The 17,195-nt window shown below is 39.3% G+C and overlaps 1 protein-coding gene across 1 annotated transcript in view; it reads right to left on the reverse strand.

Moving 5' to 3' along the window:
- Positions 1-1,482: 1,482 nt before the first annotated feature.
- POU6F2 (POU class 6 homeobox 2) overlaps positions 1,483-17,195 on the reverse strand; it is a gene marked incomplete at its 5' end in the record, with an annotated part of 540,881 nt that continues 525,168 nt past the window's right edge. The window contains 3 exons of the mRNA XM_081147129.1: positions 1,483-2,351; positions 5,799-5,967; positions 13,083-13,251. Coding sequence (XP_081003255.1) covers positions 1,847-2,351; positions 5,799-5,967; positions 13,083-13,251 — 843 coding nt within the window. The 3' untranslated portion in view covers positions 1,483-1,846. The remainder of the gene's footprint in view (positions 2,352-5,798; positions 5,968-13,082; positions 13,252-17,195) is intronic.

Genomic DNA, 17,195 nt, shown 5'->3' on the forward strand with positions numbered 1-17,195 from the left:
CTTGTAGAGAGTACATGAGCATGCTTATTAATGAATTATTCAGAAATATTTACATTTTAACAGCAGGCATATTGATGGTTTTATTTCCCCTGCTCCTTTAACTGAACACCTTTTGCCTATACCTGTAGAAAATACCAACCACAGGTTCCAAATGCTCACCTGCACAACCATCCTCCCTTCTCACTTTCCTTCTGGCTTATTAGGTTATTTTGGCCCACAGATCTTTTGAGTAACTTATTTTGAAAAATGAAATAGTCCCTAAGTTTTAATAGTGAAGGCTATTCTGACGTGTTAGACAAGCCACTCTGTATTTTTCCTTTGAGAGGAGGCACTTCATTGTTAAAACTTCTTTTCCTCTGGAGACCTCAGAGCCCAATTCCAGTTGTTTAAATTTGCCAACTTTCTGCTCCATTTAAATATTCCAAAAACAATTGCCCCCCGCCACCCCCCCACCCCCCGAAAGTCTGCCATTGCTACTGGAATGAAAGTAGTAGCAGAAAAGATGGGATTTACAGGATACATGAAGGCCTTTAAAGATCCAGTCACTATCTCTTTCTTTTTGGCCTGTTTTCTTTGCTTGTGTTTATGTGGGTGTGTGCATGCTATGTGTGTATTTTGGCTGAAATCTTGAGACATTTCTTTGGCTATCAGACTTCTGAGAGAAATTGGTTTGCACAGAAGCATAACATAGATGTAAGTATTGAACCAAATGTGCAGCTTATGTTTGTTTATATTACAAAATTAGTTTTGATCAGCTCTCCATGTACTTGGCCAACAGACTGAGAAAAAAAATCCCAAGCTCTGGTGTGGACAGTGAGCACAATTACAGCTTATGCTATTGTTGACAGTTCATCGAGCAAAGCCCTAGTTATTTTAGAGTCTCTCTTGCATTTCACTGGGATCTGGGTGGAAAAGACACTGTTTCCACTCTGTGGCCTTGGATCCAGCAAACTGGAGACCACGTATAAGGGAGATGGAAAATGGAGGAAAAAAGAGAAATGCAAGCTCCATTTTCTTTTTTCAAACCCACAAGTCATAGTGAGAAGAAAGCAACAAATGCTTTGGCACACAATCCAGGATGCCTCCTCTCCCAGCAACAAAGAAAAAAAAAAAGAAAAAAGAACCCTGTCCAGCCAAAGTAAAAACAAATAGCAAGCTTCTCAGAACGGCATCGACAATGGCACCCACTCCAGAAGTGGTGACAACAGGCTGGAAAGATGGGAGAATCAGGCTTCCTAGTTTTCTGTTAAGTACAAACGTAAAAATTCGTAACACAATTTGACACGCAGAGAAGAGCAGACTGACGACCGCATTTGCTATGACTTTGGTTAATAGGTTTCATAATGAATCAGCACTTAGAACCTGAAGGAATGCAGTCTCTCCTCCAGGTGGCAGGCTTGTATTTGCTTTGAACAGATCAAAGTTTTTACTGGGTGTTTTGTTTGTTTTTTTTGGTTTAGTTTTGTTTTTCTTTTTCCTTAAAATGTGTTCACATTTTCATAATATACAGAAAATGTATGTGGTTATTTGGTTCACTTTTAGTCCATTAAAAAACTGGCTTTGGGGAAACAGGTGGGGGAGGGAACTATCCTACCACACACACCTGCAGTGTGGTGCACTTCTTGTTTAAATTTGTTTTTTTTTTTGGAAAACCAATGGACATGTATAAACCATTCTGTCCACTTGGTAGTTTTCTTAGTCTTCTACTTCCAAGGAGGAGGAGTAGGGCTATTTTTAAATTTTATTTTTAATTTATTGTTTGTTCCTTTGTTTGTTTATTGGTGGAGTCCCAGGGATGGAGTTTAGTTTCTGTGGAATTTGCTTCTGATTCTAGGTGAATATCCCTTTAGGAATGTTCTTCAAGAGAGTCTGTTAAGGGCTCCAGGGGGGTGGCTGTGGCAGGCTCGTGCTGTTTTAAGCGTTTAATTGTGTTCTTCAGGGCTTGCCTCTTATTGCAGAACCAAACTCTAACTACTTCCCGGTCATAGTTCAGCTTTTCGGCAATTTCGGTCATTTCTTGCCCGGAGGGGTGTGTGTTCTTCTCAAAGTGGGCATTGAGGATCTCAAGGGCCTGGGGTGTGAAGGAGGTGCGCCGCTTGCGCTTTTTGGATGGTTCACTCCCGATAAACTCGGTCAGGTTCTGCATGCCTGCTCGATGGCGGGCCTCAGCCTCAGCCATCCACCGCTCAAGCACCGGCTTGATCTTCTGGGCACTTTTAGGGGTGATGTCCAGCTTTTCAAACCTGGCAGGATACAAAAGGCCAGGGTTCAGTTTGGCTGTCAGACTGCTAGCTATAGTGTTCTCTTGGGCTTCCTGTGGTAGGAAAAAGTGGCTTCTCAGGATGGTGTGTCTGGGGGGAAAATTGAGAAAGAACAGTCTTAAACTGAGTCCCCTGCCAGGGTGGGCCTCCTGCCTGCCTGCCTGACTGACTGGCAGAGCGAATTCACTCCAGACTATCAGCCAGCTGCAAGGTAGCTGTCCCCGCTCAAGCCAGCACCCACCCTCCCTGCATGCTTCATGCCAGCGCATGCAGCCCCCCGCCCCCCACAAACACAGATCAGGGCGAGGAAGGTGGAGACAGCGCAACACACAAGCCTTCACAACAGAAACAGAACAACTCCTAGATCTTTTTCCTGTAAACTCGTGAGATACAAGCTTTTATTTTAATCAGACACCACTTTCTCAATCTTCAGACTCCTAAGGTAAAAATTAACACCAGAAAGTGACATCAATGACAACAGCTGTCTTTTTCTTTCATTTAAAATGATTATTTTTATGTTTTACATTTGGTTTTCCTTAACTTCCCCATTGATTTGACTATAGAAATATTACATCTATTATAATAGTGATGGCAACTAGGACAAGTTTCTTTTACAGCTCTCCTTTCATCTCTGTTTATGTCTTATTTTAATGTCTCTCCTCTTTCTCTCAGTCTGTCTCTCTCTTCCAGTCCCAATCCTCAGGTAACAAACAATTTGCACCATATACAAGTCAACAACATGTTCCTTTTTCAGGTAAAATATGTCCTGTTGCTACTTTACTGCTGGACTCAAACAGCTGGACATATTGTAATTACTGTGAACACCCATCCCCGGATGTGCGACAGCCACCTTGTGCCGTCCAAACCCTGTCCAGCATAAGTGTACTTTTGCACCAGGCATCAGGCTATGCTTAATATGTGCTATCTGCAGACTGTGCTTGAATATTATTTTCTGTAAATGAGGCCTTCTGTATATCAATTGCTATCAGCAATTCTTTGCTACACTGACTTTAAAAAATAGGAAGCATCTTGGACAAAATTATTTAAGTGTTTTAACAGGTCATCCTGGTATGAAACTTATACTCATTTTCAATAAAATAGAAAAACATACCAATTCCTTGTGTTTGTTTGTTCTAAATCCAAGTTCACAACCCTCCAGTACAACAATGTTGGATACATAGAATTTTCCTCTCTCTTTTAAAGTTCAGTGCTATTGAAAAACAACCATTTGACTACAGAGTGCATCTTATTACAATAATCTGTTTTCATAGAGCTAAAATGAACCTGCTTTAGTCAGTCAGAGTATGTTTTATAAGGATGCTTGCAAAAGGACACAAAAGGATAAACTTCCTTTACGTGCCATTATCTTATTTTTGGACCTGCATTTTCGATAGCTTATGTTGTGATAAACAGAGCAAATAGTATCACATTTTAATGTGATTCTTACAGCATTCACTTCCAAGCATAGTTTGAGGAATTATTTGTTTATTTTATAAAAAAATAAAACAACTTCCAGTACTGGTCAAGAGGGAAGAAGTACATTTTGCTTTCAATACAAAATGAACAAATCTTTAATGTTGTTTAATGAGCTCATCACTTGTGGCAAGCTTCCCCAGAGCTCTCATTGTCCTGTTAATTGCCACCATTCACTATAAAAGCCCTAAAGCTCAAACTCCTGATAGTATAACAACAGGCTTTACAGCACCTTGGCACAGGGAGAAAGCTTATGATAGGGTGTCCAGTGTATTGGTGGTGTTTTTTCCTCTGTGTCTCTAATAAGGAAGGACTTATCAAAACAGCACCTGGGAGTCCCTGCAGCTAAGAGGGGAGAAGTGACACCTGGGTATGCAGGATCAAATGCAGATTTCTTTTTCACCTTTAAATTAACTTGAATTGTTTCTATGTCAGATTTTGGTTTCTTTCAAGAACTTTCTTTCTTTTTTTTTTTTTCCTTTTCATGGTAGTGAGCTACTAAAATTACCTCACTGAAATACTAGAAGCTACAGAAAGGCCAAAGAGGCAAGGCATCTGACATATTCTTTTATACAGTGAATTCTCAAGGTCTCTTCTTATTTCAGCCATAGCTTTTTTGGCCTCCTCTGTAGGAGACTTTAGAAATCAACATATTTGATTGCGAATGCCCAAGAAACACTACCTATGTCAGTGAAAACATTACCACTTAAACCAATAGAAGGAAATCAGATTTTAGGACTAAAAATAAGCCAAAGAGGACTTTAGTAACAATAGCAAATTGGCAACAACTTAAAAACCTGTGGCTGCCTGTATCACAAGGCTGTCAAGATGAAGCAAAATTAATGTTTCCCAACAGGGAGCAACAGTATTCTTATCATTGATGCTGCTTGTTAGTGTTGATGCTTCTGTACATATTGTTTGGAATAACATGCACAAGCTTTGAAACAAATTTCCCAGCAGTAGTATCCTTGTGTAGACAGACTGAATAAAGGTTATTTTCTACAGGGAGGTATCTTATAAGAAAAAACAGTAGGGGAGGCCATAGAAGTGAGAGGATCCTATGGAGCTTTTTGTATTTAACAACAATCAATGGGTTTTATGGAAAATCATTGAGCAAAATGTAAGCTGCAAGCTACTACCCCATACTGATGTTATTTATAACCTTAGTCTTAAACTGCAGGAAAAGTACACTTCTGTCCTTTGGGGAATACATTAAAAGTATAAAGAGCAGATAAAAAGACAGCATTTCATGGATCACCAAGAACAAAATCCACTTAAATAAGTTTAGAGTTGGTTTCTTGGCTTTTCCTGATGGAGGAGGACTCATAAGGCATTGCCCAAGAGGAAAAAGCTCTTACAGAAGTGCCTTTGTTACCTCATGCATAAACAGGAGATTAGTGCAACACACACATGCATGCACGGGTTTGCTTCTGGCGGCTTGACCCAGATCAACTTGAACACAACCAAGGCTGGATTCTGTCATTTTATTTATTTTAAAAAATATTTTTTTGAAGGGGACAAGATTAGGCCAGATTTTCAGTAGCCTTTTTTGAACCATGTAAAGCAGCTGCTTCTTTTTTACAATGTGCTTTTAAACTTGTGTTTGAGAAGGTACATAAAAAAATTCCTTCAAGGTCACAAGGTGGTTACATTTTTTTTTTTAAGGTGAGTTTTCTTGGAAAATCCTGATAGCCATCCCTTAACATAAATGGTGGGAGCATTAACAGCAACTGGGACTGGCAGCTTTACATTTGCATAGGACACCCATCTGCAGACAGGAGACACTGGCTGTCAGCTGTATAGGAGGGTGGGATAGTATATTTCCAATGAAACTGCCTTGGAGGTTCTTTGTGAGTTGATAGGAGTTATCAAGCCAGGCCCGCAAATCTGCGTTAGCAGCTTAATTTCCATCAATATCACCAATTTCAACATATAGCCACCCCAATGTTTGTTCCCACACTTTACCCCTCCAGCTTTGCCCACCCGAAGAATCAAAGCTGAGTTGAAAGGACAAATGAGGCCCAGGCCAGCCAGGAGAGGTGACAGCATGCGGGCACGGGTTACCTGCAGATGGCCGACTGGCTGTACGCAGGGCCCTCTGTAGCACTGAGAGCCTGTCCCACCTGAGTCTGGGTCAGGCCAAGGGACAGGCGCCGGATTTTAAAAGCTTTGGCAAATTCTCGGATCTCCTCCAGATTAACCCCATCCACCTCACCCGTTGCTGTTTGAGGATCTGTAGAGATGTTTTTAAAAATAGGATCAATAGGTCAGCACACATCAGAGTAATATCTGCTTATTATGGTTTATGGGAAAATGGCCCTCTTTAATAGCAGAACAGTGGGGAAACCAGCCTTGCATGATGTTCCCTTTGTCTCCCAGGTGAGGCACCAAAGCCTGCATCCTCAACTCACTATACCTCCACAAATTACCCTTCAAGATATTTCTATCCCAGATGAAACCACAGGTTGCCCACACTGACACTTCCACAAAACAAGAACATGTTCCTTAGAGCTGAACAAATAGCCAGAGCAGGAAGATACCTGCTATGGGGGAGGCAACTCCATTTTGCCCATAAATATGTTGAAATATTGTACAAATATATAAAATTGGAAAGGTTTCTATTTGAAATGTCTTAATTGGAATCTTTAGGTCTAAAAATTACCCTTGAAGAAAATAGCATTTTGTGTTTTTCCTTCATGCAGTCATCAATGCAGCCAGGGTAACAGATGGTAACACTGCCCAATTTCTTATGTTCACATTAACCCTTCAAAAGAGCGTGCTTATGAAGCTATGAAGATATGCCACCCCCACAAAGCAGTTTACTGACACAGACACCATTGCCCCTGAAAGGGCACATAATAAAAAAATACCTACCACAGGAAGGCTCCTTTGGTGCCAGATAACTCGGTCAATTAAGGACTTACCAAGGGAAGTGACACAGCAGCTGGAGAATGAAACTTTCCTCCCCTGGCTACTGATCCCTGGATAAATGAAAGCAGTGCCAAGCTGGAGACAGCATGGGTTGTGGATGGTGGAAGATTTCAAAGTGCTACTTGATCCTGCCTGGAGCGAAGTCATTCTCCCTGCCTGTGACAGTATTGTCCTTCACCTCATTCCTAGGACTCGGTGAGGTTTTTCTCTTCCTCAGTCTGCACAATAACTCATCCATGTCAGTAAGTTTGAGCACTTGTCTAAGGATTGTGGTGGACTATGTTGCTTTTCTGGGCTCAGGGCTTTAGACACTCTTGTTATCATGAAAAAAAATAAATATTTGCATCCCAAGGGCCAATTTTTCAAGGATTTAAAAATCGCCACAGCCTGGCGCAGCTTGAAGGATTGGCTAAGGATTCCAGGAGGTTACATCTACACACAGCAGCCTGGGAGCCCTTCTCTCATTTCTTCCTTTAAAAAATTCCTAGAGCAGAAGTTGCAAATGAGCAGCCTGCAAATAAAACTCAGCTTTTCTAGTACTTACACATTGTTTTAATTACTTGTCAACATTTAAAAACTGGGAGGTTTCTAAAGAAAAATCTAGATTTTTCATGTTCTTTTGAAATGTTAGAAGATTTGGGTGCACCAAAGCTATATTTGAACCTGGAAACAACCGGTCAGCTAGAACTGATTCTGGCTGCCCCTTCAGCTCATCCTCATCATCTCCAAGCCCTTCTCAGGCCCTGCTTCCTTGCTGAGCCTGTTTTGCATTCCCAAGGCAAGAATGGTTCTGGGTGGTGGTGGGGAAGGTAGAAAAGTCTCAGATAGTACAATGGTTGTGGCCTCCCAAAAAGCCACAGTATATAAATAGAACAGGGGTTCAGTATATCTGTGGTAATTAACATTTCATGGGGGAAGGAGGGCAATTAAGATTAAAAAAATGTATAAAAAGTCTCCTTGTGAGATTGGGGGTAGGGATGGGAGGTCTATAGTAAAATAATAGTTGAAACACGCTGGTTTACAACAGAGAGGCGCACTTGTACAAAATGGCACAGTGAAAGAGTGCCTGGCCTCTCTCCAAGAGAAGGAAGAGGGGCTTGGCCGAATTACAAGTGTGGGCAGTGGAGGTCCAAAACCAAGGGTGAAAGAATGGAAGCCAGGGACTTTCCTTGTTAACAGTATGGCTTTTTGGAAAGGTGGTTTGCTTAATTTGTCAGGTGTAAGAGTTACCTGGGGTCCAGGGATGTGCACTTTTAACAAGTACCACAGGTGATTCTGAGGCAACGTATCCACTGACCCCACATACAGAGGCCTTCTCTGTGGCTCGATTATGACCAGGTCTGGGCATGGCATCCTCCACAGCATGTCAGTCTTTTTAATTCATCTACCATTATTATTCACCAGGTTCCACCACATAGAAACCTTGCTCTACCACTTGTGTAAGACCAGTGGGCCAGAAGGGAGGGGATCCTGGTCAGACACCCAGTCCGTGCCCTCCCCCACCCAAACCCCACCATATATAGCAAGTGGCAAACATCTGGGTGCCAATGGGCTGGGGTGAACAGTGCAGTCTGGAGTTGGGGGGATAGTTTTTCTCTGAGTAAGCTAAGTAGCCCCTGTGGGAAGTAAAATTGTTGCTTTATATTAGCCTCATTTCTAGATCAATGGGAATCAGTTCAGTTAACCAGCAAGTGAGAGGTAGGTCTTTAATCTGGAAGGATTTCCCTCACCTACTCCAGTCCCAAGGCCTGCACTACCATCAGATTTAGAGTGCAGTACCAGGCAGACTTATTACTTGGACTGAATTTTATGTAAATCCATTCTATCTTATTTCTCCCTCTTTCCCTGCTGTTTTTATTGTTTGTCTCCTTACCAGTTCCTTGAGACCAGGAACTAAATCTGTGTGTGTGATTGTGCAGGTTGTTTTTTGCCAGATCATTGACAATAACCAGAGTTGCAAAAAAAGCTGTGGACTCTTACTCCTGCACACTAAGCAGTGTTGATATCAAACTTCATTCTAAAACTCACAGAGGTGGGTGCCTGCCCCACTGAGCCCAATGGCTTCCATGAGGCCCCACACAGACATTCATTACACCAGAGACTGAATTCCTTCTTCCTCCTTTCACTTTTACCACTCTTGTCTTTTTCATGGATCTACTTATAGAACTGGTAAGATAGATTTCTTGTGAAATTTAAACAGTGTAATGGTTTATTGGACAAAGGCCCAAGGAGGAGAAATCAGTATCACATTGTGTAATTGTTGATTTCTGGAGATAAGCTGCTTGGCTTTCTTTATATTAGTGTTCTTATCCATAAAATCAGATGGCAAAATGTATTATTATGGTTTTGACCCATGGGTCTCAAGTCCACAAAAGTCTTGCCATCCAAAGAAGGGCTCACCAGTGGACAAATATTTGTTTTACCCTGATTACCACTTGTGTGACTTCACACATTGAGAGAGTTCATTAGATGGTGCTTATGAGATGTTTTGAATTAATTAAAAAGCTGATGCTATCTTTTTTTTCTAATACCAAAGTTTCTGTCTTAAACTCTTGAGGTTTTTTTCCCACTGTTGGAACAGTTCCTCTTCTTAAAAGGATATATGGGAGGGAAAAAGGTAGGTTTTGATTAAAAAATACAAGAATGAATTCTGTGTTTTGCATACTCACAACTGTAGACCTACATTTGCCCACCCCTGTATGCTTTTCTGGTTGAGCAGGGGAAATGGAAATAACAGGTGAATGTGGTAAATGGAAGCTCTCCTGGAATGTCACCTCAGCTCTCAATTTAGCTCAGAGGTTGACATTACACCCAGGGATATGTCAGTCTGGCTTTCTGTCATTCATTCTCCTGGTTGTATCAGTTTTAAGGATGAATCTGAGGCCATTTTGATGGGGACCTCAGATCTTACACAGGGTGTATTCAGCACCTTCAACCAGCTCCAGGGCACTCTACTCTGGGGTTTCTCTGCACTGAAGAGGAAGTGGCACCTTTTATAGAAATTTGCTCTAGATTAAGTCAGCCCAATATATTAAATACACAGCCAGAAGCACTAGCTATGACTGCCAGGGTCCACCCTGAATCTTGTCCTTGTTAGAAGAGCCGGAAGATTAACCTATATGGGGACTAACTGGCTTGGAGATTTAGAATAAACTAGCATTGAAAATTGTCAGTGACTTGTAATATAGTGATGATGTTTCCCAAATTAATCTGGAATGTGAAAAGTAAAAATATTTTTATGTGAGCTAGGTGCAAATTATGTGAAAACAAACCTGCTCTGTAGGATCTGGTTGTATGGTCACTGGGCCAATACTAAACTGAGTGCTCAGGATGAACCAGGATAGATGTTTTGTTTAATTTTAAAATCTAGCTCCTTAGCCTGGACATCCATGTAAGGGGTTGCCAAATGTGTTGTTGAATAATCACCACCTCTCAACATCACCCTTCTATAACCTCTGCTTGTGAGATTGTTAGAGAAGAAATATGCATCTTTAAAGAAACTGTCAAGTATGCCTTATGTAAACATCCATCTGCTTTAATTGTAAGTCATGGGCCCAGGCTTTTAAAAATATTCAAAGATATTCATGTGATTTGATATATTTTGCCATTCAAATTTTACTGGATAAAATTTATGTGTAAGCATTCTGTCTTTTATAACAGCTCTGGTATATAGAATGTGTACAACCCACTGACTCAGACTTCTTGGGTTTTCATCCTGGCTTTGTCACCCATTATATTTGTCATACAGTATGTCACAGTCTCTCAACTAAGACTGAATTTGGTTCCTCTGACATAAGATGGTCAATATGGGTTGTACATTTCAGGATCTATTTGATGGTACCTTCAATATCTAAAAATGAGGATTTACAATACCTTGTTGTGAGTATTTAAATGAGTAAAATATTGAAAGCCCTTTGAAATCTCTACAAGTTCAAACAGTAGTTTGAGAAAATACTCCATGTACTATTTATTCATTAGAATATTCTCCATGTGCTGTTCATTCTGTATTTGGGTTTTGAGACAGAAGGGAATTAACTAAATAACATGCTCAAAATCCGTAACAACTGTAAGTCCAGCAATGGGTTTGTGTAAAATCTGATGCTGGGTGGTACTGCTTCATGTTTTCATATCTTCCAGAGAAGGCTCCTCCTTCAGGCTCTGCATGTGAGTTTTGAGTTTCCACCTTCAAGTTTATGTGGTAAAGCAGTCTCTCTCCCCTAGTTCTTTATATTTTATATCAACAATATGTAATATGGTTCACTCATTATATACCTAGAACTTAGATGCTCTGTTGGCCACTGTGGAATTAAAATTCCATTTGACCCATTAAGTAGCTCTGTTACTGATTTCTGAAAAACGAAAAATCCTTCTCTGCTCAGCTTGAGACAAGTGAAAACCCAGTCCCATCATCCACCTGTATGTGCATTCATTCACTCATTCATCTCTCTATCCATCCAACATGTATTGAGTATTTACCTTGTGTAAAATGCTGTATTTGTGAGGTTGTCTGTACTTTTATTTCACATTTAACTTATTCTTCTCAAAAATCAAAAAATGTTTGATTTTGGTTTCTTTCCTTTAAGAACCAAAGCTTAACAGCCTATCCTAAATTTATGGCCTTGCTGCTATTTAGAAATATAATATTTTGCAAAAACTTATACAGAATATCAAATTGGAATAAAGTTTGATTTTCCCCCCACAGCAACCCTATGAGAAGTTTTTTTATTGAAGAAAAAAAATCTGAATATAAATTAATTTTATTCATGATTTTATTTAAGTAAGACTAGAGTTTCTGGCCTAAATGAGAGGGGTTGTTTATCTAAACAACCTAAAATGAAAGGCTGATGGCAAACTCCATATACATCCTGAAACTCGGGTGTTGACCCATCTTTAAGATCAAGAACATTTAGGCTAGTTGACTGAAGTACTTGGGTATTTTATTCTATTTCCATAATCCTTCATTCTCTCCTTCATTCCACAAGCATTTAACCTGTATGAATTAGCTGTAAAATTTAATATATGTGTAGGTATATATGTATATCACATATATACTCAACATGTGTGTGTGGATATATATACATATATGAACATATATTCTTTTGGGGGAGAGTTTCTTGTAGGGAGAGGACATGGCAACCCATCATTTGTTGGGCATTATTAAACTTGCCCCATGATATGTGAGGATCATTACTATTCCTATTATAATGGGTCATTCATGACACTTGACCAAACAGCGACTGTCACATTTGTCCTTGTTTTATAGCATAGATGCCTATGCAGTGCTTTAGCCCTTTAAATCCATAACTACTGGAATTTTGGTTCCTGGAGAATTACAGTCTATGCACATGTTCTGCGATTTTATATATAAGTAAAAAATTGTAGAATGTGAATAACTAACATTAAATTAGACTACTGTCCCATTCTTCTTAACATGTTTCTATTTGTGATACATATGCTGTCTTCACCTATGGCCAACTACCATTTCTAGCTGTATGGCCTATACGCAAAGAAACAGACTTGCAGGCTTATTTTATTTTATGAATGGTTGTCCAGAGATTTCCCATTGGATTCCAGCCCATGCAGCTTCCTCCACATGCCACTGGAGGCAGCTCATTGTGCACACAGTTACCCACCCACAGGTATGCTCTCTTTTATTTCCTCTGACACCTACAAATAGAATGGCAGGAAGACTTCAAACACACAGAAAAATGGTTTGACCTGTGGACTGAGTGCCTGCTGTTGGTTTTTTCAGTTCTGAGCTATATGGCTCATGCCCTGCAAGCTAATCAGTTTCTCCCTTCTGAAGTGGCAGGACTGACTTAGTATATCAGAAAGCACTTGAGATGGAAACTGGTCCCTACAGGCACTTATTGAGGGGGTGTGCTTTGGGGACATGCATCCCAAAGGAACCATCTGGCCCATGGCATGGACTTCACTGAAATACTGACTTAGCAGGGCCAGGAAATTCCTCTTCCAGGATGAGAGAATAAGAAAGATAGAAGGAGGTGGGGTAGGAGGAAGAAAGATAGAGAGAGGTAGAGATAGAGTTGATGATATAGAGATAGAGATAGAGAGACAGAGATAGAGAGATAGATGATAGAGATAGATGATAGATAGGTGATAGATGACAGATTAGATAAATAGATGATAGATAGATGATAGATAGATATAGATAGATAGATGATAGATAGATGATAGATGATAGGTAGATATAGATAGATAGATGATAGATGATGATAGATATAGATGATAGATGATAGATAGATAGGTGACAGATAGATGATAGATATAGATAGATAGATGATAGATGATAGATAGATAGAAAGAGAGAGGGAGGGAGAGAGAGAGAAGGGAAGGCATTGCAAACAGGCAACAAGAAGGCCATTATGATTGAACTGAGCCAGAAAGGATACTTACTGCTGACTAACTGGCCCACGCTCAAAGCTGAAGAAGAGGAGGATGAGGAGGAGGAGGAGGAAGGCTGCCGGACAGGGTTTTGAGACATGGATGCTTGGCTGTGAGCAAGGTGCAGAAGGTTGCCTTGGGAGGCTGCTTGACCCACTGACGTCTGGGAGGGTTGGTGGAGCTACACAGGAGGATGTAAAAAATACACAAGTGAATGAAAAAATAGGAGGAAAATGCCAGGGAACAGAAGTTTCATCTGGGGTTGACTCATTCTATTTCCAAGCATATACATTCAGGAAGAGTGAACATCCTCCTACACAAGAGGCGGGATTTTTTTTTTGTATGCAATATGTTGCTGCTTGCTTGACAAGCATTTTATTAGTTATTCTAAATATATTATTATCTCCCTACTTGGCTCCCTGGATCACCTAATTTTCTACATTTCCTGACTACCATGTGTAGCTTGACTCTTTCTGCCTGCTCATACAATTACAGCTTCTCAAGTGTATATATAGATAAACTATAATGCTTACGATCAACTCAGAATGCAAAACTCAGTTATAAACTTCTGACTGTGCTCAGCCATTTATCTTATGTAACTGGTTATTTTAGGCAAGTTTCAATTTAGTAAGGCTGATTGTACATGGGAACTTTCTGCTCTCCCAGGCCAAAGGGCCTGGGTGTCTTACTGTGGAGTAGGGAAAAAGGCTCTCTAATATCCTATAGAAATTTAAGTGAGAAATTGGGGCAGTCAGTACAAAAGTATCTATTAACATTTGTAGATCTCACTTGTCACTTTCTTACCCTGTGCCAGCACTACATTCAGGACTATCGTCCACTCTCTCATTTAATTCTCACTTTGCCTGAGAAGTGGGTTATTATTTTGACTGTTTTTTTACCAACAAGGAAGCTGAGGCACTGAGAGGTTAGGGGTTTTGTAGGTTCATCTGGCAGATGTGGAGGAGCTGGTCTCTGGACATATGAAGTCTGACCCTGGGCTCAAGCTCTTAGTCCCAATGTCACAACAATTTACTTAATTTTTAAAATTTTGTGTGCCTTAAGGATGGCTGTCTTTATGTCCATTTATTCATGACTCCACAGGTTATCAAAGTACTTTTGTTCTGAGAGGTGAGAAGAGCTCAGCTGAGGAGAGGGAGAGAGGAAAGGGAAATGATTGCAGATGCAAGGTCCACATAAAGGTTTGGGAGGGATTTCTCTTGATCTGTGTCTTGCCCACTTAGAAAGCTGACCCAAAGGACAGTCCAGGACCCTGATCAGGTGCAGGATAGGCCTTAGCAGTGGCCATCTGCCACTTTTGTTAATTGGACATAGCATTTTTTGGCTTACAGAGTGTTCTTTTATAGTCATCACCACACTCACAGAAGTGTAGGGAGGTTTTTAATGAAAGGAAGTCAGCCTGGGAGTAGAATCAGACCAGGCCCTGAACTTTGGTGTGAGAGCCAACTACAAAACAGTCACCAATCTTTGACTATCTTCTCAGACTGTAAGAGCAAGCTGGATATATTTCTACTTCACATTTGCCATTGCTTTCCCAATGTATGTGTGTCTGTTCATTTCTTTCACTGAATTTTATTGAGATATAATTTACACATAAAATACAATCCATTTCAAGCATACAGTTTGATGAGTTTTGTCAAAGGTATACACCTGTGGAACCACCATCATAATTAAGATAAAGAACCTTCCCATTATTTCACAAAATTTCTTAATTCCCTTTGCAATCAGTTTTCCCTGAACTTCCAGACCCATGCAACCACTGCTCTGCTTTCTGTCTAGATGGACTCATTTGGCATGATTCTGGAAATGGAGTCGTTCAGGATGTATTTTTTTTGTACCTGGCTTCTTTTGCTTAGATACTATTTTTAAGATTCAGCCATTTTGTTGCAGATATCAGTAGCTCATTCCTTTTTTATTACTAAATAGTATATACAGTATATATCTATATCTAAATCTATGTCATAAATTTTTTACCCATTCATCAGTTGATGGACATTTGGATTACTTCCAGTTTGGGGCTTTTATGAATAAAGCTGTTACAAACATTTATTTACAAGTCTTTGTGTATACCTGTGTTTTCACTTCCCTTACATACACACCTAAGAGTGGAATTGTGGAAATTACTGGATTGTACTATAAATGCATATTTCACTTTTAAAAAACTACCAAGGCAGTATTCGAAGTGAGTATAGCATTTTATATTCTCACCAGCAATGTAGAAAATTCTAGTTGCTCCACATCATTGTCAACACTTGGAAATGTCAGTTTTTTAAATTCTCTAAAATGTTTTTAACCATCAATTAACATTTTGCATTCAAACAATTGTTAGTAAGGTGCTACTTTGGAACTGTGCTTAAGAAGCTATTCCTTTTGTGGTTCCCCATCTTCATGCTTTTGCTCCCTGGATTCATATCACATCCCTATGTAGCAGATGTGCCTGGCATGGTTATGAGAATTAAATGGCTGGCCCAAGGCCATGTGGTCTGCTGAACATTAGAATCCAGATTCCTACCTGTAGTTCAGGGCTCTACAATGCTATCCTGTCTCTGTACAGAATTGCTTGCAGTTACATTTCAAGTGAACATCTTTATTGTTATAAGACTGTGTTAAGTGGAGGCTGGGTTGTGAACTAAAGTTAGTTATAATCTACATGGAATCCAAGTTAATATGCATCAAGCATCTGCCTAAAGTAATTAGCTGATCTGCTGAGCACATAATCAATAATTACATCCAGCAAATTTTGTTTTAGGAACACGCATTAAAGATTAAATCTATTTTAATTTGTTTAATAAGATGTGATGGATATTTGCATGCCAATCTTCCCCCTCTAACCTACTGAGTTGTCCTTCTAAATATTGTTACTAAACAAAAGCTTTTTACAGTTTTGAGTTACTGACTCATGAGATAGTCTTCAGTTTTACCACTTCTTCAATATTTTATTGGACCATCAAGGAACTGGACAAGACAATAATCAATTTAAATTTTTCTTCCTCAGACCAACTCAGTAAAGAAAAAATTACTAGGCTGCAATCTCACTTAGAAGTCACTAAAGCAAGCTAGGGATTATGCAGTTAGCTATGCAGGAGAAGGAATTTGAGAGGAAAATAAAATAGTTCTTTTAAGAGCTTGTTTTATGTCTACACAGTCAAAGAGAGAGATGAATCTAAGATATCTAAAAATTTAAGGAAGATATATTTCTTCCATAGGAAATAAATATATTTTTAAGGACACTGGGGTCCTGCTTAGCCTCTAGAGTTCAACCAGACAGTTCAGAAAAAACAGTAAAAATCAGAAACGTTTCTTACTTGTCAAAAATCAAAATTATATAAGAAGTAACATCCTAATGATGCCCATATATCTTCTTCAAATTGCCAGTGTAGACATGTATCTGTTAATTTCAAAATCACTTGTGAGTCCAGATAAACCAGCTTATTGTGCATATCAAAATCATCCCAGAGATTGACTTCTCTTTCATAACTTCTTCCCTCAAAAAAAAAGGACATTAGAGGTAACGTTTCTGTTACCTACCATTCCTAAAACTGCAGTTCTTTCAGGTAAACTCTATAAATAGCTCTTTGATATTCTTAGTTTAATGATTTTAGTGCATTAATCTTCAGAAATGTTTCTGAAGATTAATGCACTAAAGTACGTATACTGAATCCCAGAGTTGTTTCATGAAGTAACTTCAATCTCAGCTTTCTCTTTTCTTATTTTATATATATATATATATGTATATATATGCTGAGATTGAAGTTACTTCATGAAACAACTCTGGGATTCAATATGCATATTTAATATAATTTAAATAAGGAGCATTAGAAAAATGTTATTTTATTAGATTTAATTATGTTGTTTTTTCAGACACTGACAATTGTGAAAATCATTTGTACTTGTATTGATAATTATTGGCAAAAGAAATAGGTGTACAAATATCTAAAACATAATTGACTACAAAAATTGGAATAGATTACCAAAAGAAAATGCATGAGTTAGGGAATAACTAGAAACACAAAGGAAAAGCAACTCCTTTTCTTTCTCAGAGAGAAAGGGAAACTTAGAAGCATCTATAAAGGCAGATGTTTCATTATATTGCCTAGATCTTGAGAG

This window comes from Miniopterus schreibersii (assembly GCF_964146895.1).
Source record: "Miniopterus schreibersii genome assembly, chromosome: 9".
NCBI lineage: Eukaryota > Metazoa > Chordata > Mammalia > Chiroptera > Miniopteridae > Miniopterus > Miniopterus schreibersii.